This window comes from Uloborus diversus, chromosome 5 (assembly GCF_026930045.1).
Source record: "Uloborus diversus isolate 005 chromosome 5, Udiv.v.3.1, whole genome shotgun sequence".
In the NCBI taxonomy this organism is placed as follows: domain Eukaryota; kingdom Metazoa; phylum Arthropoda; class Arachnida; order Araneae; family Uloboridae; genus Uloborus; species Uloborus diversus.
The window spans coordinates 46,212,711-46,234,636 of record NC_072735.1 but is presented as its reverse complement, the minus strand read 5'-3'; the positions used below and the strand labels follow the sequence as shown (position 1 = coordinate 46,234,636).

Below are 21,926 nucleotides of genomic sequence, written 5' to 3'. Positions count from 1 at the left end.
CTTAAAAATTGATTTGTTCGGAAATTTTTTTGAACAATTTAGGTATAAAAGTCAGAAAACAAAATAAAATAAAATCTATTACAAAAATAATTTTATCACCACATATTTATATACAAATAATGAAACATTTGATATTGTTAAAGCTAAACATGTCATTTGAATTCTTAAAAGAGTAGTACCTATTTCTAAATAATTGAAAATCTGAAATAAGGGTATACAATAATGCATCATTAAAGTAACTTAACATTTTTTTGAATGATTTCTCCTTTTTTCTTCTTGTGAAGTAATAATACTGTACAAAGATATTTACAAAATTAAAATACAAAACAAAAAAAAATGAACACAATTTCTTAAAACATTTTACACACCAAAGTTGCAAAAAAAAAAAAAAAAAAAAAAAAAAAAAAAAAAAAAAAGGTGCATGTGGATGGACTATCACATCAAAAATAAATATAATTACTTCATGAGGCACAAAAACTTTGTAAAACTCGGATGCAGTACAATTTACAGCTGAAATCAGCCTGTTTCTAACCAGCAGTATTTTTAAAGGGATATGAAAATGCCAAGGAAACTAATACTTATTATGACTATATAAATTTACCATTGTTATCCTTCAAGTTAAAGAAAGGGTTCATTCTAGGGTTTAAATAATATAAGTTGAACATTAAAGGCACATCATCAATAAAAGGACACTTTATTTAGTTTAATGCTCCAAGGGTGTCCCCCCCCAAAGCTCCCCCCTCCCCCCCAAAAAAAGGAGAATATCCCTTAAAACAACTTCCCCTAAAAATTTCAATAACGCAGTCTGCGCCATGACCCCCCCCCCCCCCAGGTGGGCAACCCTGAATACTCTAAAAGAAAATTATATATATGTGCATAAACACAAATTATAATATTTCTTTCAGAGTTTAGAAGAAATTTTAAATGCACAACGATATTGAACTTCTATTATGAGGAATTATACAGAACCACTATTGATTACATTCAAAATTTAACCAATTATGCGTAATGCTCTTCCTATCCATTTGCGTTTCAATCTAACCTGGTAGCACTCTTCTTGGAGGCATTAACACAAATACACTTTATTTTTACTTTCAGACAAAAATGGAGGTTATTACTTTTAAAACTATATTTTAATTAATGTTAAAACATAAAAGGTGCAAGGATTTTATCATCTTCAAAGTAGTAAATTTTAGGGAAACTTTCATTCAAAAGTGAAATCAAAGAACAAAATTGAAATTAAAAAAAAAAAATGTTTTTTCCCCCCTCATTATCTTTTTTTTTCCTATGAGGAGACATAGCTCATACCTAGAATGAACCCCATAGTATTATCAAACAAGTACTATTGCAGCAAAAACAAATTCACACAATCAAAAAATTCATAATATGCACATTCTAATTAATATAGTTGACATGTCATAAATTTGGAATACAAAAAAGGAAATAGCTCTTTCTATTTATTTATAATTTCCTCAAAACTTCCTAATTTATTATTATTTTTTTGAAACATTGGGTTAAATTTTTGGTAATAATTTTTAGTCTATAAATATCAACAGTTAAGCTAGAAGCCTCTAATAGAATATTTTTTTTGAAAGGAAGTATAGAAGAAGTAATTGCAGAATTGTGAATTTGTATTAAAGTGGGCATATCTAAGTAATGAATAACAGCATAGTTTAGCAATTTATGCTTTTAAGTGTATTTTCTATATGCGAGATTATAATATCAAATTTGTACCAAAATTTTAGTATTCATATGAAGAGATGTGCATTTGTTAATTTTCAATTTTTACTAACGAAATGCATTGAATGTCTAATTGTGCTTCAAGCTTCAAAAGCACTCACAAATCACAGCAAATGAAATGTATACATATGACCAATCTAAGCAATTAATTTTTTAAACTATTTCTTTAACAACATAGGAAACCCTTAAACTCAAACTTCACATCACCAAAAAAAAGGAAAAAAAAGAGAAAATTTTAACCTGACAAATAATAAATAAATAAGTGTATAAAGATTATATGTACAAAAAATCTGAATGACGGGCTTTTGTAGTTTGTGAGTGCCAACCTTTTATAAGTCAAGTAGCCATTGAGTCCCATTGTGGACTTTTAGCATTACCATATCCCCTATATCATAACAGTACTGTTTAGAATATTAGCTAATGTGAGTTCATTGCATTGCTTGAAGAACTGTCACGTTTTATTAATCTTTTGACTGTCCTTGGGACATTAGGATAATGATTTTCTTCATCCATCTCCAATGGCTGAATATCCTCAGGACAATCCTTTGTGGCATCAAGAAGTACATCACCTCCCCAGCCTAAAGTTGACAGTCGGTCTAAGGATATAATGGAAGACACAATTTCACCAACAGTGAGGGTTGGTGGTTGCTCAATATCTTTCTTGTGCTTCCATGATATCAACATCCAGTCCAAGAAAAACAAAAGTCCTGATGCGACTTTTAAGCCAGAACATACACCAATATACCTATAAATGTTTTCAAATTTTAATTTGGAGATAATAACAGCAAAAGTAAGAATCAGCAAACAGAAACGTAGATTTTATGAGTTTATATGTGCAATCATAAGAAAAAGAAAAACAAAACACTTATAGAGAAATAAAAGTCATAAAGTTATGATACTTATCTTGCGCAAACAAAAAACAGTATGAGATCCCAATTTTGGAATCGCAAAAACAGGAAGATCCAAAATACAGAACTTTTTAATTTTCATACTTTAAAAAAAAAAATTCTCCTCAGTTTTAAGAGTTAAAAATTGTTAACGTTTGGTAATCACTTGTAGAAAATACAGTATTTTCATTTTTTTAAAAACATTTATTCGATGCAACGTTTTATGCGTAAATATGTGTTCTGCTGGAATTGAGCAACAATCTTTCAAAATTCACTTTCCGTTAACGATAATTCCTTTTAATTAAAGCATAAGCTATTTTTTGTTTAGATCAGCACATTGCATAACAATAAAAGGTAACATCCGCCAACTATATACTGCTGCAAATTATTTCAAACTTTTGTTTCAGCCTGTTGCAGTATACTTTCATTCAGATTGATAAAAAAATAAAAGCGCAAACATAATCAACACTAGAAAAAATGTGACAAAACTGCACGACAGGAGAGTTTTGCCATTTTTTGAGTCAGAGTCCAAAATCTGGAAAAGTCGCTTTCCCAAGTGTTCCAGATTTGGGTTCTTATACTGTACAAAAAAGAAAGAAAGAAAGAAAAATCTGAATGCTAGTTGCTATCAGGCCTGGAAAATATAAACGAGCACGCATATGCCATTTCCAGAAATTTTTCAAAAACTGCAGAAAGTTGCAATCTTTTTTAACAAAGTTCTGATCTAGGTTTTTTTTTTTTTTTTTTTGTAGCATATCTTGATTGTATTCATTGTGTGGCAACAGTTTTTGTAGCATAGGAAAGTGACCTATTTATCAGTCATCATGATGCCACCATGGATTAGTAGCCACCAAGCTAGTTTCATAATGACACTTCACTTACACATTATTTTACATTTTCGCTGTTGGTGAAAATATAAGAGGGGAGGCACACAACATTTTCCTAAAGCAAATTTTAAAGAATTTATTTGAGTCTGCAGACTGCTTTACATTTTTATCTAAGCAGGGGTGCTATTTAAGAACTACTTTTAATAATTAAAACCCATATCAAACAACACATAAATTCATACAAAAGAAATAGCAAAATGCATTGCAATAAAATTAAAAAAAAAAAAAAATGAAGCATTCACTTGTACATTATTTTGCCGTGTGCAGATAAACGGCAGTATCTGCAGAAATGAGTTTTCAAGATATTTGGAAAAATGTGTGGTGAATTCAATACTAAAAATAGGAAAATATTGGAATTAAGACTTTTTTCACGCCATTTTTTCAGAGAAAACCAAAAAGGCGAGCTTGTACAATAAAGATAAAGTACAATTGATGACGAAAATGCAAAAAAAATGAAAAATTTGCAGTTACTGCCCTTTACCTGCACACGGCAGTATATTCTCAGATATATTTTGCTTTCATTTTACAGATTAATTATTTTCAGTTTCTTAAAAAGCTTTTAGTAGTGCACTTACTTAAGTCTGAAGTGCTCAATATTATACATGAGGCAAAAGCCTCCAGGTCGACCACAATGAGCTTTCCACAATATACATGTAGAATCAATGACATTTCCAAACATTATAGGAGATGGTATGTAACCTGAAATGTGAAGAAAGTACAATTAGATCACTTTTCATCAGAAGATACTAGTATATAGTTATGTTAATCAAATTTTGTGTTGTAATGCTATATCCGATTTTAAGCATTTGAGAAGGATTAAGAAAAAATAATTTGAACAATAGCTAGCACATAACATTGATTAAAGCTGTGAGAGGCTTTTGCTTACACTAATTCTAAAAAAGCTTGTACAAGCCAAGTAGGCCCAATGGCAGATGCGAATGGGAATATGATTCAAAATCATCTCATTGTTAAATGGCCTTTTTTCTTTTTTTTCAGTTTCATAAATCATTTAATATTGAATACACTTATCAAAATTTGGAAATAAATGAATGTTTTCGAGTAAAACTAAATACAATGTTAAACATAAGCTTAAGATATCTTAAATATGTAAAATAAAATTTTTGCTACAAATTATACGTAAAAAAGACAAAACTGTTTCTTTCTGACAGGAAAAAAATATAAAGACATCACTCTTTTGTAATTGTACATTAAAATGAAATAAGAATACACTATCTTGTCTCAATCTTTATAATAATAATCTTTACTAATAATAAAGCTGAAAGTCTCTCTGTCCGGATCTCTGTCTGTCAGGATCTCTGTGATGGTCATAGCGCCTAGACCGTTCGCCCGATTTTCATGAAACCTGGGAAAAAGTTTGTAGCATGGGGGTGTGCACCTGGAAGCGATTTTTTGAAAATTTGATAAGGAAGGTTCTTTTTCTATTCCAATTTTAAGAACAAACTTATCATAAGATAGACAAATAAATTACGAAATTATCATAACGTGGAACCGTAACATGGGTACAAGTCAATTGCCGAGAGAATTCACCATACATTATTTGTAAATATACAGGCGAACCAAAAGACCTTTTAATTTTCTATTACGGCCAAAGCCCTGCGGGTACCACTAGTGGAAAATAACGTACTTTTCAGTCAGCAACCTTTTTCAAAGAAACTTACACAAGAACAAGAAACTTCCTACTAATGTAGCTCATAAACTAAAACTTTTAATATGATGATATTTATTCAAAATATAATTTTAAATTAACAGATTTATTAGATATGATTTAGATACATGACAAATACAGTAAACTCCCTATTATCAGCGGTTGGCTTATCTGTGGGTCTTTTCACAATTTGTTTTTTTAACTTATGATTGTGTTATTGTTCACTTTTAGGTTTTACACATATTTTTTTACATTCAATGTTAGTAGATGCACTATAGCAATTTTTTAGTTATAATTTAAATGTATGTGTAAGTGTTATTAATATTTTTTAGCTATTGTTTACACTAAGTATTGTTTTTTACCTATTATTCAGATCAGGGTTCATACTCTATTTGGATGAAAAAATTTCATGACTTTTTCATGACTTCAATAAAAATTTTCATGACCTTGTTCAGGAAAAGAATTAGCACTATTTAATCTCAAATTTGCTAATTTTTGGAAATGAGCTTTAGCAAAACGTCTACATGAATGACACAGTCTCATTGAAGCACTTACTCTTAATGTAAAACATATAAGTGTACACTTAAAAAACTTAACTATTCTTATTTATCTTCATCATTTAAATTTAAGTAAAGTAAAAATGCAGTGAAACAAAAATTATGATGCTTAAATGTCTAATTATTTTTATAAAAGGGCAGAATGATAATGAATGAGAGAAAGGTTGAATGAGTCAGCACTAAGTTTCAATAACTTTGCTTCAAAAGTTGACTTTCAGTGTCAACAGTGCATTTCATCCTCCACCTAACTTGACAGTATTTTGGTTCTTTAAAGTAAAGTCACATAGTTTAGCTCTTTATGTTTCTAAACCAGACATTTTTTTGAAAAAACCATACAGTAATGAATCAATCTTCTGATTCAAAAGTACTTGTTTTGTTTACTTATTTGCACATTTTCAAATGCATATGAATTAATAGATTCAGAAATTCCAGAACATGTGTGATTTCTAGCATTGAACGTAGCAGTGTGTCGCATGGATTAGTTTAGCCGGACGTATATTCGACACTACTGTTTTAGAGTATTAGAATTCCCCTTTTTCTGTATTCTATCGCCTGACTAAAGATCTAAAACCTTCAACAAATTAAGATAAACTCTGATAAATTTAATAACAACCCAAGTAGCATTTTATCTTGGCTCAATATTGGCGTGAGATTGTTCACGTTGGCAATGTCTTGGCCAATATTGGCACGATTTTTGCAATATTAAGCCAATATTGGCTTCCCATTGTATTAACAATATTGTTCTTAGATTGGCAGATAATCTTGTGCCAATATTGGCGTCTCATTGCATTAACAATATTGTACTTAGATTGGCACACAATCTTGTCCCAATATTGGCTCAACAATGCGCAACCATTATTGTATTTAGGCTGTGAGACAATATTGGCGAAAAATTGGTCGAATTATGGAAAGCCAATATTGGGCGGAAGATGGCTCTTTGATGTTCAACCGATTTTGAAACAAATCTGAAAAATGATTCATTTTCCTAAGTGAGCAATTAAACACTGAGTCTGATTACCTGAAACTCCACAAACTGTTTTAAAATGCTAAGACAAATTTTGAACGTAGAGAGAGTCCTCAAAAGTTGGAGCTATTTGAGTTCACTTTAAACGCTTTTGTAATTTTTTAAAACCCGGCGAAAAAGAAACTTCAACTTTGTCTGCTCTGCACATTTTGTGTTTTGTTGCTCTTCCTCGCCGCTGCACATGGTAAATGCTTTTGTCCGAATATCGGAGATATTTTCCTCAAAATTTTATTGTTGCCTTCATTTCTTAAATGATATTTTATCATTTTCATCAGTGAATTTTTTTAACTATGTCTAATCCACTCTAAAATTTTAAAAAGCGAAAGAGAAAAGCGTTATTGGAGCAACTCAATGAGAAAGCTGTCTTTTGCAGTGATGAACTTTGTCTTCCAAAATAAAAGTAATGAAATAAGGCAAAAAATTTTTTGAAGAAATATTAAATACTGAATAAAATCCTGGATAGATATCCAACATTGAAGAAATTGCTGAAACGATGTGAAGCAGTGAAAATTTTGGATCGACATTGTGTTTTCAAAACTCGAAATCATAATCGAACAGTGACATTCTAAATTGCGTCAAACATTGAGAATTCTGAACTAACATTTGAAACTGGAGTAAATTCTGGATCATATTTGACTTTGAAAACACTGGATCAATATATAAAGATTCCAGGAGTTTTATTTTCATGATTCTAAAGTGAGAATGTATCATGAGACAAACTTTCCGTGAAAATTCAAATTTCTACTGGAAAACTGCATTCCTTTTCACAGTGCTCTATAACACCTAAACTTATTGACAATAATCTAGTAAACTTTTAGAAGTCTGAATGCAAAATCTGAAAGAAGATTTTACGGACTAGTTTTATGCTACCAAGTTCATTTCTCTACACAGATTTGCGTTTTGATGATCATAAGACTTTTGGCTCATTACGGAATGAGAATTAAGTTCCATGGTCTATTTTCAGCTGAGCATGTACGATTAAATGGCAGTAAAGGTAGTGTAAACTATTTAGCGTCAACCATTGTTACGGAAATAATTGAAGTTCTATCTGATAAAGTACAAGAAATGTATCCAAAGTCGAATAAAACCAAGATGCTTTGATTAACTCTGATTTTACACCAGTGTTGAATTTTTTGTGCCAAACCCTTATTTTTGACGTGACATGTCAAGAATCTCTTGAATGTATGTTCAACACCATGATGTTTTTCATATTTCAAGTTAGAACTTTTTTCTAGAAATTTCGTAGGTTTTTTAATTGTTTCTACATGCATAAGTATTGAGCAAAAAAAAAAAAAAAATAGCTCTGTTTGTCTAGAAAATCTGAACTTTTATTGATAAATGTTGTGCAAATTCTAGGTCCAACACTGTGGAATTGTCCATTTGCTTTACAAATAATTCTATTTATACCGTTGCTTGTATCAAAGTGTTCTAGTGAATGTTCCTTTTCAACCTTAAAACAAATTATAAATTGTTCCACATCATCTCTTTTGCACAAAAAAAATTAGTGTTCATACTCTTTCGTCTATTAAAAGTGATATCAAATAGATTAAAATTTAATAATGTTGAAGAATTTGGAAATTTAAAGGTGAGGGGAAAAACATGTAAAGTAAGCCGTAAGTTCTTTTGCATTATGTTTGGAATATTTATTTGTTTATAAATAAAAATAAATGTTTTTATTTTTTATAAAAACTAAGACAATACAGAGCTAAAAAGTGATGTCAAAAGTTAAGCCAAAATGCAAAGGGTTTAATAATCATTTTCAACTTTTTAAATTTTCCTTTCATTATGGTAAGTGGAAGTATTTTTTTATGTGTTTTAGTTTTCAAACATATGTACTAGACAGCTAACTGCTTGTCCATTATTTCATTGCAATAAGTGCAACCTACATTTGCATCAATAATAAATGATTTTCAGATTATTCTTTGTTCATTGTCACCTACATTACATCCATTTTAAAAAAGAAAAACTTAAAAACTTTATTTGCAGTACACTCAAACCTGTTTCTGTGGGATCCTTTCTTTGTGGTACATGAAAATTTCAATCAAATTGTGACTCAATTGACTAACTTGTCTATAAAACAAGTGCTCGGTAGTATTTTTAAGTGATGAATCGTTCTCTGATGTATATTTTAAAAGCAGATATAAATGGTTGGCGAGATTCAAAGTAGTTGCAAAAGCAGAGCTGTCTTCAGGGTCCCATCTAACTGGTTAAGCCACAAAAAGTGGTAGGTACGGGGAACTCTGAAGTGAAAAGTGTCTTGAATTTGTTTAAAGAAGAAATTCCTACAGTTGTTTCGTAAGTTTTGGGTTATTTTCAAGTGAGACTGTTTTACGAAAGCATTTTTCTGTAGCTAATAGTGAAGTTTTGAGTGAATTTTTTTATGCGGTCCCTATCCACCACACAAAACTAGGTTTGAGTGTAGTTTGTTTCCACATTTATTATAATGAATGCCAATTTTGTGAAATAGATCTTATTATTTTTCTTTGACAATAATTATTAGTTCATTATTGAATACTTTTTGTTTATGTGAAAATATTAGACATATGCTGGAGTATTTGATAAAGAAATTTTAAAGATCTACTTACTTTGTTTACATAAACATGGTCAAACATTTTACTGAAGGAGTTAATTCTTGCAAAATTAAGTTGCTATTTCTGAACTATCCGGGTCAAAGAAAAAGGTACTTAAAAATGATGTTCATATTTAATTTTTTTAAATAAGAAGAAAAATTCCTACCATTAATTGTTCAATATTGCAAAATAACTTTACTAATCAGTTATTTCAAATTGAAAAGTTTATTATTAATTTGAATGACAATGAAAACAATCAAGCAAAGATTTTGAGCAACTTTTGCACTGTACTTCAATTACATTTACTTTCTGTGCAACCGTAGAATTGCAATGAAACCAAATGTGTACAAATTTTCTATTTGTTCGTCGAGGGAGAATTAACTCTAATCTGAATTCTGCTCATTAACTTTTGTAACTAATATTTAGCAATGTTAGTAAGTTTTGAGCAGAATTCGGAAATATCCGATATTTTCAATTAGCACAAATTAAAGTCTTTAAAATAGTAAATGCTTCCTCAAATCACTCTTTATTTTCTTATGTTATTATTACAAAATGTAGAATTAAAATTAAGTTTTCTTTTTATTATATTTCATTTTACATTTTCATCAATTTTTATGGAGTTAGCATTGACTGTTTCATTTTTCTCCTGTTAGCTACTTTTACAGTTATATGATTCAAAAATAAAATATACATTAATTGGTGCACAGTCATAAGAAATTCTCTTTTTTTCTGACCAACATTTAATAACTAGGCACTTTTAGTATGAATTAAATTGATGATGCTGTGAGATTTTGGGCTGTTCTGCTGTGGTCTGAGTGTTGTTACCACAAACGTTTCAACTGCATCTGTGGCAGTCATCTTCAGTGTTTACGTGGTCGAAGCTTCCAGGAAAGCGACTTTTAATTCCTTCTTCCTTTTCGTTGAAATTGTTGGAATCCTAACAATTTCAGTCCTGGTTAAACTGTAACAGCTACCTGCTGTTACGGCCTGCCACTGCTGGCCACACGAAATGCAACACCAAGAAAGATAGTAGTCAGAGTGAAATGAAATTTTATACACATGATGGCAACCTTACTATCAGAAAGTGATTACAAAATGAGAACAAATTGATCATTAATTACTGGAAAAATCCCAAATGAATGGAGGTTTAAGTCTCCTGTCGAGCTACCTATTGCGTGAATGTACGAGGTAATACAGTCAAACATTGAAGCATATCAGTCTTGTAGGATATCCTACTACACAGGTACTATAAATGTGCACCTAATTCCATCAAGCTCATAGTCTACGCAATTTACCATCTCAAGTGATCCCAGATATGCTCAATTTGTGACAAAGCAGGGTGACGCACTGGACATAGAAAGTGGAAAAGGAAGTCCCCTCACACCCTCACACCCTTGCTGTGTGTGATCAAGAAGTGTCTTCCTGGGAGCCCCGCCATGAGTGCCAACACATGTGACTGAATAATGATATTAATGCAGTTTGGTGCCATGGGGACCGCAGGGTGACCTGTTGTAGTGCTGTGGATCAATATTAGAAGTGACTATGTTTTGTACATGATTGCAACCCATAGAGGCATCCCAGCTGTGGGTGGGGTATGCCGCTGAAAAGCAAAAGCATTATTTGGTAGTTCACAATGTGTTCTCCATAACCTTACAAAAATGTTATTTTTGCGAAATTCGATCTGGATTCATCGCTATGAGAGCAATCAGGAACCATTCGGTTGCTAGCAAATCGATTTGAACTCGAACCTACTCCAAGTGTATGCGACCCTAATAAAGCCTGCTTTTTAGGAGCACACCACATCGACAGCTGTAGTGATGCTATGGGGTGCTATATTGTGTGTGGGACAGGATCACCTCTAACATTGACTCGCTGCACTATCACAACCTAATGGTATATTTTTGTCATGTGTTGAGACTCCTGTTCAATAGGGCAATGCACCGTCACACACAGCAGGGAGGGGGGGTTCCTCTTGCACATTATCACCTTTTCTGACCTGCGTGATGTCATGATTTGTCACAAATTGAGCATATCTGGAATGACTTGGCGGTAAATTGAACAATCTATGAGTTTGATTGAATTAGTAGTGCTTTACATTAACTGATAGGAATTGACCTATTACATCATATGAGACTAGTATACCTCAATGTTCGACTGTATAGTGTTGTACATTCAAGCTAGAGTTGATTCAACAGGGTACTTAAACCTCCATTCATTTGGGATTTTTCTAGTAAGAAATGTTCATTTTATTTTCATTTTGTAATCAATGTTGCCATCAAGTGTAAAATTTTGTATCATTCTGACTGCCCCTTCTTGATGTCGCATTTTATGTAGACAGCAGTGTATATAACAATAACAATAATGGAAGCCACTATTTAACCAATATTGGCTTAAAATCGGCATGCAATAATGGCTCAAGAGTGTGATTGCAACATTGGCCAATATTGTCAAAATGTATCCCCTCCGTGCTTCAGCCAATATTGTGAGCCACTATCTAGCCAACGTAACGCCAATATTGGCCTTAGATCGGCATGCAATAATGGCTCAAGATTGCAATATCAATATTGGCCGATATTGTCAAAATGTATCCCCTCCGTGCTTCAGCCAATATTGTGAGCCACTATTTAGCCAACGCAACGCCAATATTGGCATTAGATCGGCATGCAATAATGGCTCAAGATTGCAATAGCAATATTGGCCGATATTGTTAAAATGTATCCCCTACGAGCTTCAGCCAATATTGGGTGTAAATCGTACGCCAACATTCAGCCAACCAAGTACAATATTGCGCCAAGATTCAATGCTACTTGGGAAAGTTCTTACAAGTGATGGCATCGAACTCGAATGCAATTGAATTGCTTTTTTGAGTGGGCGTGGCAAAACCAAGAACGTGAAAGTTCGCTACTACAGACATAAGAAGTGTTGAAAATAACAGTAATTAAAAATAAGAGATGTCCAAATAGTAAAATCACATTGCGAAAAAGGCAAGCAGCTGCAACAGAAGTGGATACAATGATTTTTCAAAATTCAGATTTGATTTTGGGATCTTTCAATTTGCCATTTTTAATAGCTTTTATGTGCTATACTGTTAAATCACTCAAGATTTCTAATGCTCTTTTAGTTACTGTTACTTTATCTCTGTCCAGGACATTTTTCCATGACCTGAAATAAATTTCCATGACTTTCAATGGAAATTTCAATTTTCCATGACTTTTCCAAGTCTGAAATTCGCTTATTTTTTTCCATGACTTTCTAGGATTTCCATGACCCATACGAGCCCTGTCGGATTATCCATGGTTTTTGCTTATCCCCGATTACTGTGCCACCATTTTCCGCAAATAATCGGGAGTTTACTGTATAGAATCAACTGATAGAATGAAATTAAAGAAACATCTGTATGCAACAGTAGCATTATATTAATCATGAAAATATTTCAGAAGTATTTTTTAAAATCTAGCAAATAATATACTTAGTCATTAATTTTGTCTGGATAGGATTGATCTTAAATATAACATTTTTTTTAATATATAGAGATAAAAAATAGCATACCAAATAGTCGAAAAATAACAAATTGCATTCCCAAGGCAAATGCTCTTTCTTCCTCATCAACAGACCTAAAAATTAATTAAAAGCAATTATGTACTGTGAGAACAGAACTCTTATAAATTTAACTTATTCCAAACATTTTACAGTAGCCTGCATGGGCTAAGACAATCATTTTTTACATTAGAGTCAGGACAGGAAACAGATCATGTTAATAAAAACACTGAATTAAAAAAAAAAAATCCTAACACCAGGTATTTAAAAGTCATTAGAGTTAGGGCAGGCCACAGATCATGTTAATAAACTCATTGAATTAAAAAAAAAAAAAAATCCTAACACCAGTTATTTAAAAGTTATCAGAATCAGGGCAGGTCAAACTCAATGAATTAAAAATAATAATAATAATAAAACACCTAGCACCAGTTATTTAAAATGGAGTTGGCTTCAGTTGTGCAAATCATTTCAGGTTGAAGGCAGTTAATGTCAATGACCATTCAGTTTAATATACAAATACAAAAGTGGCGACCAGCAACAGGCTCTGGGCCCAGCTAGACTGGTCCTAGTCAATTTACAATCCCCAGTGAAGATCAATGGCCCTCTTAAAACTATCTACTCCCTTGCTCATTACCACCTCTTCCGATAAACTGTTCCAAGGTTCCACTACCCTGCTATAATAATAATTTTTCCTAATATCCATGTTAGCCTGAGATTTAAATAGCTTAAAACAATGACCCCTTGTCCTGTTTTCAATGCTAAACTTCAGCTCCGTGACATCTTTCATTTTAATAAATTTAAACAACTGAATCATGTCCCCTCGGTCTCTTCTTTGCTCAAGACTGTACATTTTTAACCTTCTAAGCCTGGAATCATAGTCTAAGTGAGAAAGTCCATTTATTAGCCTTGTAGCTCGCCTTTGAACCCTTTCCAATACATTAATGTCTTTCTTAAGATAAGGAGACCAAAACTGAACTAGAAGTTCTGTTCAGAACTAAACGAGCCTGCTTTCCTGCACACCAACACTGACTTTCTCATCTGATTAATATTATCATAATTAGCTAGGACTAAATTATGCCAAATATACCTTTCTAAGGTTTTGAGTTAATTTCTAAAAACAAAATATGAATCTCTCACCAGATGAAATAGATATGAGAATAATAAATAAATGAAAAATTAAGTAATAGCACCTTTTAAACAATGCAGCTTATGCTGTTTTTTTGTAAAAAATTCTTTTAATTGTTTTCAAAAAAAAAACTAATAAAATAAATTAAAAAAAATAAAGCACTACAAAGTATATTTTATATTTTACAAAATTGCTAGCTTTTGAGTAAAAATAAAGTCTTGGATTTTACTTTTTCCTGGTTGCTAAAAATAAATAAATATACCATCTTTACTAATAATAAAGTTGAAAGTTTCTCTGTGTGTTTGGATCTCTGTGACGCACATAGCGCCTAGACCGTTCGGCCAATTTTCATGAAATTTGGCACCAAGTTAGTTTGTAGCATGGGAGTGTGCACCTCGAAGCGATTTTTCGAAAATTCAATGTGGTTTTTTTTATATTCCAATTTTAAGAACAAAATTATCACATGATGGACGTAAATTACAAAATTAAAATGACGTGAAACCGTAACATGGGCATCGAAGAAAACAAAACTTTGAATCTTAATTTGGAATACCTGCCAAAAGCTGTGCATGTGTAAGTACAGTTCACATGTAAAATATTATCAAGTTTGAACAACTCTTTGAGGGTCCTACCAAGTCTTGAATTTCTCCAAAAAAAGAAAAAAAGGTCTATTTTCAAAAACTTTTATGAAAATACTAGTGTTTAAAATTTTTGTTCTACTGTGGTTAAAATGCTTCCTTTGAACACTCTTTTCATGTATATTTATAATTATTTACAGTCTTTGCAGCATTAAGTTCGCACATAAGCTGTACAGTTCTGCGAAATTAACCAAAAACTGACCTTTTTTAAGCTTTTATGCACATTGCAGTATTTCTTCTTTTAAAGTCCAGTTTCCTTTTTTGCAACGCCTGTACAGAATGCAGTTTTAAACGGAATAAAATTTAAACTTTATTACATTAACAGCTCAGCACCCACTAAAAAGAGGTGGCCGCATTTCGAGCTCCATTCTACCTTTTCCATCTGCCGAGCCACATGTATTAAGTATAAATGTATCATTCATTTTACATTTGAAGTAAACTATCAAAATGATTTAGTTGTATTAACTAGAAAAACATAGAGAGAAGTGCATTGGTTACAAAGAATGTATATTTATTCACACACAGTTGCTCTGACATATAAGCATCAACATTTCACAAAATGAGTTACTTGAAAAGTATTAGTTAGTTAAAGTCACAGAAAATAGTTAGTTCATCATATCCATTCATGACACCTCTTTGAAATCTTTTTTTGATTCAAACAATACCATGATATTTCGAGATTTCATTTTTGCTTGTATGAAGCCATCTCTTGCCGATTGATTAATCACAAACAAAGAAGCTTCTGTCACCATGTTAACACAGCATTCCACCACCTGAGTGCGACAGGGGAACTAAACGAATGCAAAATTGGTGTTGGTGTTTTCAATCTATTGTTGAAGACTTTCATTAGATATACCAGCTAAAATAGGAGAGGGGTGGCAGTTATTGCACATTTTTGCCGGTTGATAACATAAGAGTTGTCTGATGCATTTAAGTTAATATTTGGATTATATAATTATTCTCTTATTTCTTTATGAACAGAAGCCACTTGTCTGGCTTTCAAAATTCTTCACAAAGCGCTTTCGTTCATCAGTGATCATTGTTAAGAAAATATTTTCCAGGTGGCAAAAATAGGCATTTGGTTGAATGACAGGATCAATATTTTTTTCAGATTTTTACTTAAGTAACGAGATGCTGTAATAACACTGATGAAGAACAGCAAAGTTTTGTTTCAATTCTAGAAGAAGAAAAATTTGCAACGGCTATACTGCCGTTATCAGAGTTATCAACATCTTTTGGTGTTGATGTCACTTCAAAAGCAGTATTAATGAAGGTTTCTCTGCCAACTCTATCAAGAGTGTGACCTGTATAGCATTTCTGACAGACTGACAGATGTGCAATGTGCTGCAGCTATTGCTTCAGCAACATTACAGGATTTTGGTGCTGTGTCAAATAATTATAGCTCTAAAGTTGTTGATAGGAATCTGAACAGAAATCGAAGACAGCGACAGACGTGTCACACAGGTCACAGACGAAGTATGTGCTTCTCTTCAAAACCTGTAAACTAGAAGTGAAAGGGTTTGAAAAGTACATTTTTCGATAGCCGAAACGACAAAACTATGACAAAAGAAATGGTTGGAGACAGATACCATAGAAGAACCATAAGCAAGGAATTCATGGTTTAAAAACCCAATTCTCTTTATTTGGGTCATGTGACGCCAACTTCTGAAACGGGAAAACATGTCGCGACAGCAATGTGATTTTTGCACTGAAAATTGTTTAAGCATTAAGGAACTTTAGCTTTTGGCTATGATGGCACTGCCGCGAATACCGGAAAAACGAACGCTGAAATTGCGGCCATACAGAATAAAATGGACATCCTATCCCATGGTTAATCTGCGAACTGCATGCGAGCAGCCTTTGCGTCACCTGTTTGCATTACTTAGTGGTAAAACTGCTGGTCCATGTGAACTTTCAGGATCAATAGGTAAATTGCTAGACAGGTGCGAAAATTTACCACTGACCCAATTTGAAGCAATTACGTTCCTTTTCGTAGGTTTCTGGCCTATTAATGTAATAAAGTATAATTTCATTTCTATTTAAAACTGCATTCTGCACAGTCATTGCAAAAAGAAATACTAGACTTTAAAAGAAAAAAATATTTCAATGTGCAGAAAAGCTTGAAAAAAGACAGTTTTTGTTCATTTCACGAAATTTTACAAACTTATGTGCGAACTTAATATTACAAAGAAGGTAAATAATTTTGAAGATACATGGAAAGAGTGTTAAAAGGAAACATTTTAATGGTATTCGAACAACAATTTCAAACCTTATTATTTTCATAAAAATTTTGGAAAATTGATCTTTTTCCCTATTTTTGGAAAAATTCAAGCCTTGGTGGGACCCTCAAGGAGTTATTCAAACTTGATAATATTTTACATGTGTATTGTACTTACATATGCACAGCTTTTGGGGGGTATTCCAAATTAAGATTCAAAATTTTGTTTTTTCGATTCACCTTAGTGTGCACCTCGAAGCGATTATTCGAAAATTTGATTTTGTTCTTTTTCTACTCCAATTTTAAGAACATTTTCCCAAGCAAAATTATCATAAGATGGACAAGTAAATTACCATGTTATCATAACGTAGAACCATAGCATGGGCAAGCCAATTGGCGAGAAATTCACCATACATTATTTGTAAATATACAGGCAAACAAAAAGATCTTTTAATTTTTCTACTACGGGCAATGCCGTGCAGGTACCACTAGTAGAAAATAAATGAATGATAAAATGTTCTCTAAGTAATATTTTTTCTCAATAATAAAATCACCAGCACTTTTCTTTATGTCTGTTAAAAAAAGAGCCTTTCGAATTTTTTTAAATTTCCCATTGCCAAAAAAAGGATTAATTAAAACTTCAGAATGAAAGAAGAAACAAATTATTGCAACAACCATTATTAAACATCAAACAACAAGGCTGTGGATTTAGAGTTGAATTGAATTTGAGGTAAATGAGTTGGATACAGGGTAGAGGGCTTTAAAATTTCAATTTCTTTCCTGTTGGTCATTTTCCTCTCAGAGTTTGAATTTATGCAAAGCAAGATTCTCGTTTGCGCGCTATAGCGGGTTGCAGGTGGACTAATAACCCTGTGTAGAGTTTCTAATAACAGGAACAATTTATACTGGGAAACTGATCTTCAATGATAAAAAAGTGGTAAAATTTCTTAAACTAATAATTCAATTATTTAAACTAATTATGGCCTAATGTACATTATCTCTTCTTTTATACAAGACAAAATGATTAGTTATACAAAATTAAGTATGGTTTTTTTCACAACTGGGATGAGACTTTTAGAACACAATGATTATAGTGCACCAGGGTTGGCAAGGTTTTGGACACTACAGTAAAAACAGGTTTTTACCGTCCTGTCCAAAATTATATTTTTAGAAAAATTGTATTCTCTAAGAAAACATCAAAAACAGAATAAAATGTATCAAAATAATGTTATGTATTGAACATTTATTCAATGAGAACATTCAACTTATTCATGCAGCTAATTTTAAACTAGTTACATAAAAGTTGGATTCTTGATTAAAATTTCAATTTGTATGCATGAGTTTAGTTTTTTTTTTTTTTTTTTTTTTGAGAATAGTAACCAAATTTCCCTATGTTTTTGCATGTGTGCAAATGAAAGCAGGGTTGGCAAGGTTTTTACCATCCTGTTCAAAATCCTTGTGTCCGAAAGTATTCAAAATTACTTTTTGAGCAACTAGATTATGTGAGAAAATATCAAAAACAGAACAAAATGTGTCCTTTTTTTTTACTATCTAATGTATTTATTCAATGTGAACATTCAGGTATAAATATATGTATAACTTATTTATGCAGCTGATTTTAATCTACTTATGTAGAAGTTAAATTCTTTATTATGCAGGATTTTTTTTTTCCATAAACCAAATTTTTCGACATTTATGCATGTGTGCAGAAAAAAGTGTTCAAAATATAGTGCAATAGTTGGCTAAATGCAATAAATTACAATTTTTTTATAGTTACAGAATGTATTAGAAATATGAACTAAAATAAGAGTAGCACAAGTTTTATAACAAGTGTTTTAATCATCATTTTCTTGATCTTTAATCTATGATTTAAAAAATAATTTTCGTTAAAACATCATGTAAAGCTTAAAACCATCAAAAAATTAAGCTTTATTTAAAATTTTGTTTTGCATCTCAATATTGCACATTTAATAACATTCCTTTGAGTTATAAATGGAACGGAAATTAGTTGTCTTGGTAGTGTTGTGAATTTCCTTTCATAACTCTATCAACTGTTACATAAGGAAGTTTTTAAGTAATAGTCTTTGGCAATTTTTTGAAGTAAAATATTTTTTAATAGACGTTTGAGAAAAATATTATCAAATACTCATTAATTAAACCTCATTAATATCTATATTTATGCATTACAAAGTAAATACAAATTTGCAGTAAATACAAATTGATTAGATTACAACACTTAAGCTTTAGCATAGTTTTGGACAGTTTAAAATAGTCTTGGATGGTAAAAACCACCTGTCCTGTCCCAAACCAGTGTTGGAAAATACAAAATAAATAATATAGTAACTTGTTGTTAAATTAATTGCTATAAGCTCAAAAAAACAGAATTCTCAAAGTAATCTTCCCTAGCAGAGGATACCTCCCTCTCCCAATAATGGACACAACTTCTGGTCCTGTGACTGTCTGCTATTTGGAGATACTACAGTACAAATAAATTTCAAATTCTAAGAGTTCCGAAAATTATTTTTTTTAAATAATATAAGATATGGCTAAATCGTACTGATGTTGGGGCAATAAACATGCAGCAACAACATACCCATCTAACCACTATTATACAATAATATAACCTTCAAATATTTTAAAAGAAAGGCAATACCTGAGAGTAATCATTAGAAGAGGCATATGTGTAATAGATACCACAAGGGTCATAACAAAAAGCAGGATCATGAATGGTATTATAACATCACAAACATTAGGACAAGGACCATTGGTTGCAAGTGGAAATGCAAGCACATCATGACTCCTACTTGTATTGGCTAATATACAGGCACAATTGGAATAACTCTGTAGGGGAAAAGACAAAGCATTTCAAATGAAAGCATAATAACACTGTGTAGCATTAAAAATGCTTCAGACACTAATCTTGCTGAACTTAAGTAAAATTCAACCACTGAATAAAAATGTGGCCATTTTTCCTCATCATCCACCACTTTTAGGAGATATGTGGCTCCCCCATCCGCCCTTTTTTTTTTCAATTTTTGGCAGTTTCATAGCATTTTTTTCTTATTTGCAGGGGAATGGGTGCCAGAGAGGTGAAAAGTGCAAAAATAAGAGCACGTGAAGCAAAGAGGGGGACTTGAGGGAGGGGGGGGGATATTCAATCTAAAAAAAGATTTTAAATCATCAAAAACAATCTTCTCTTTCTGAAGTTTTATACAAAATATTTTCAAATATTTTTCAGATTAAACCAGAGTATCTGCCACACTTGTATGAGCCCCATATCAAAAAATATATGCACATTGTGCAAAAAACAAAATCTTGGAAGCGTTGCACATTGCATACCATCTGTAAAGAAACTTCCTGTATTAATTGATTTACTGAATTATTTACAGCACGGGCAGACACAGATTACTATTTCAGGGAGGGGGACATACTGAAGAATACAGTGTTTTAGGCGTGAAAATTTTCTCAAATTGCTTGGGTTTCAATAAAAAAGAATCAAATTGGAAAGGAATAAGGCACTTAGTAGAGCATAAATGTTATTACTTAACTTTATAATCAATGAAAGCAAGTAGTATTTTAAATATTTGCTTTAAAACACGGATGCACAACCTACTATCCATGGGCCAAAAGAGGCCTGCGAAGCCTGTTGGCAAATTCTAAAAAATAACCAAAAAAGAAATTAAAAAAAAAAAACATTTTTAAAAGTTAATTTACGAAATGTTTATTTCTTTATCTCATTCTAGTTGACAATTTCAAGGTTCTATTTCAATTACAGGCCGCTTTTACTTTCATTTATATCGATCACTTTCCCTAAAATCTTACTTGCAAAATCATAACATCAACGAAAGTAATGTAGTAAAAATGGCACTTTCACCGAAATGGACATTATTAATGAAATAGAATATTGGACTGAGTAATAACATTGTATGCATACAACATTTTTGTAGAGTTTCAGCCCCTCTTGTTCGTTTGCATGTGGAAAATTCACCTTATGCAAAAATCCCTTCTAAATCAAAATGTTTATTGTCAAATGCAAAAAAAAAAAAAAGAAAAAAGAAAAAGAAAAGAAAAGAAAAAGAAAAAAGGGGAAGGGGAGCTATCTCCAAAAAATAGTGGGTTATGTGTGGTTTACTTGGATTCATGCGGTTATTTTGCATAAGAATAAGCCAGAATGGTGTCAGAAGCATTTTAATTTTTTTTTCTTCTTTTTTTGCTGTACATTGCAATTAATTAAATACATTATAACAACATTAAAAATTGCACAAATAACGATAAGCATTACAATACAATGGTTTTCAATATTCATAGTATGCTCAATCCATTTTCATGAGTGACAATTTTCCGGCACTTTTCTACCAGAGATTTAAATTTTGGCTTTTAAGTGTTATTTACTTGAATTTTCAGAACTATTTTGTATCATAAATTTAAGATAAACACTGGTAAAACTTAAAAATAGTTTTTACTTGCGGACTTGGCTTGAATCCGCTCGGATGCAAATAGATTGAAATTTTGAGTGGACGTGCCAAAATGGCAGGAATGAAGAAGTCTTTAATTACACAATTTTTAATATAATATGGGCTAAAAATAGTGGGAACACAAAATTGTAAATGCTCAAAGGGTAAAATAACATACTAAAAGGAAACCAGCGAGTTTTACAGAAGCAAATGCCATCAGATTTTGAAATGAGTAAAAAATCTTGACTGATGCATTAAAACTTTTAAAAAAGACTGGAATTTGTAAATTTTATGCCTAACCCATAAAATTTGGTAAGTATGTAGCTCTAGAACCCAAAATTCATGTACAACAGTGTTATCATGATTTTTGAACGTTTTTTGCTGAAAATCATGACCAAATCGATCATGGTCGAAATCCATGACTTTCCATAATTTTCTATGACTTTCCAGGTGCACGGATATGCTGAATTCAGAAAGTAGTTTCTGCGGTACCAAAAATATAGGATCTTAGCTTTCAATATTTTTCCCTTTTTGTAAAAATATAGGATTTGTAGGAAATATAGGATGGCTCTACTCCCTGAAAAAACTGAATTTTAGTGGCTTGCTTTTTTTTTTTTTTTTG

General features: G+C 31.7%; 1 protein-coding gene across 1 annotated transcript in view; it reads right to left on the bottom strand.

Moving 5' to 3' along the window:
- Nucleotides 1-2,046: 2,046 nt before the first annotated feature.
- LOC129222026 (solute carrier organic anion transporter family member 5A1-like) overlaps nucleotides 2,047-21,926 on the bottom strand; it is a 43,596-nt gene continuing 23,716 nt past the window's right edge. Inside the window, exons 12-15 of the mRNA XM_054856442.1 lie at nucleotides 19,504-19,691; nucleotides 12,881-12,945; nucleotides 4,090-4,213; nucleotides 2,047-2,485 (exon numbers count right to left, since the gene is read on the bottom strand). Coding sequence (XP_054712417.1) covers nucleotides 2,158-2,485; nucleotides 4,090-4,213; nucleotides 12,881-12,945; nucleotides 19,504-19,691 — 705 coding nt within the window. The 3' untranslated portion in view covers nucleotides 2,047-2,157. The remainder of the gene's footprint in view (nucleotides 2,486-4,089; nucleotides 4,214-12,880; nucleotides 12,946-19,503; nucleotides 19,692-21,926) is intronic.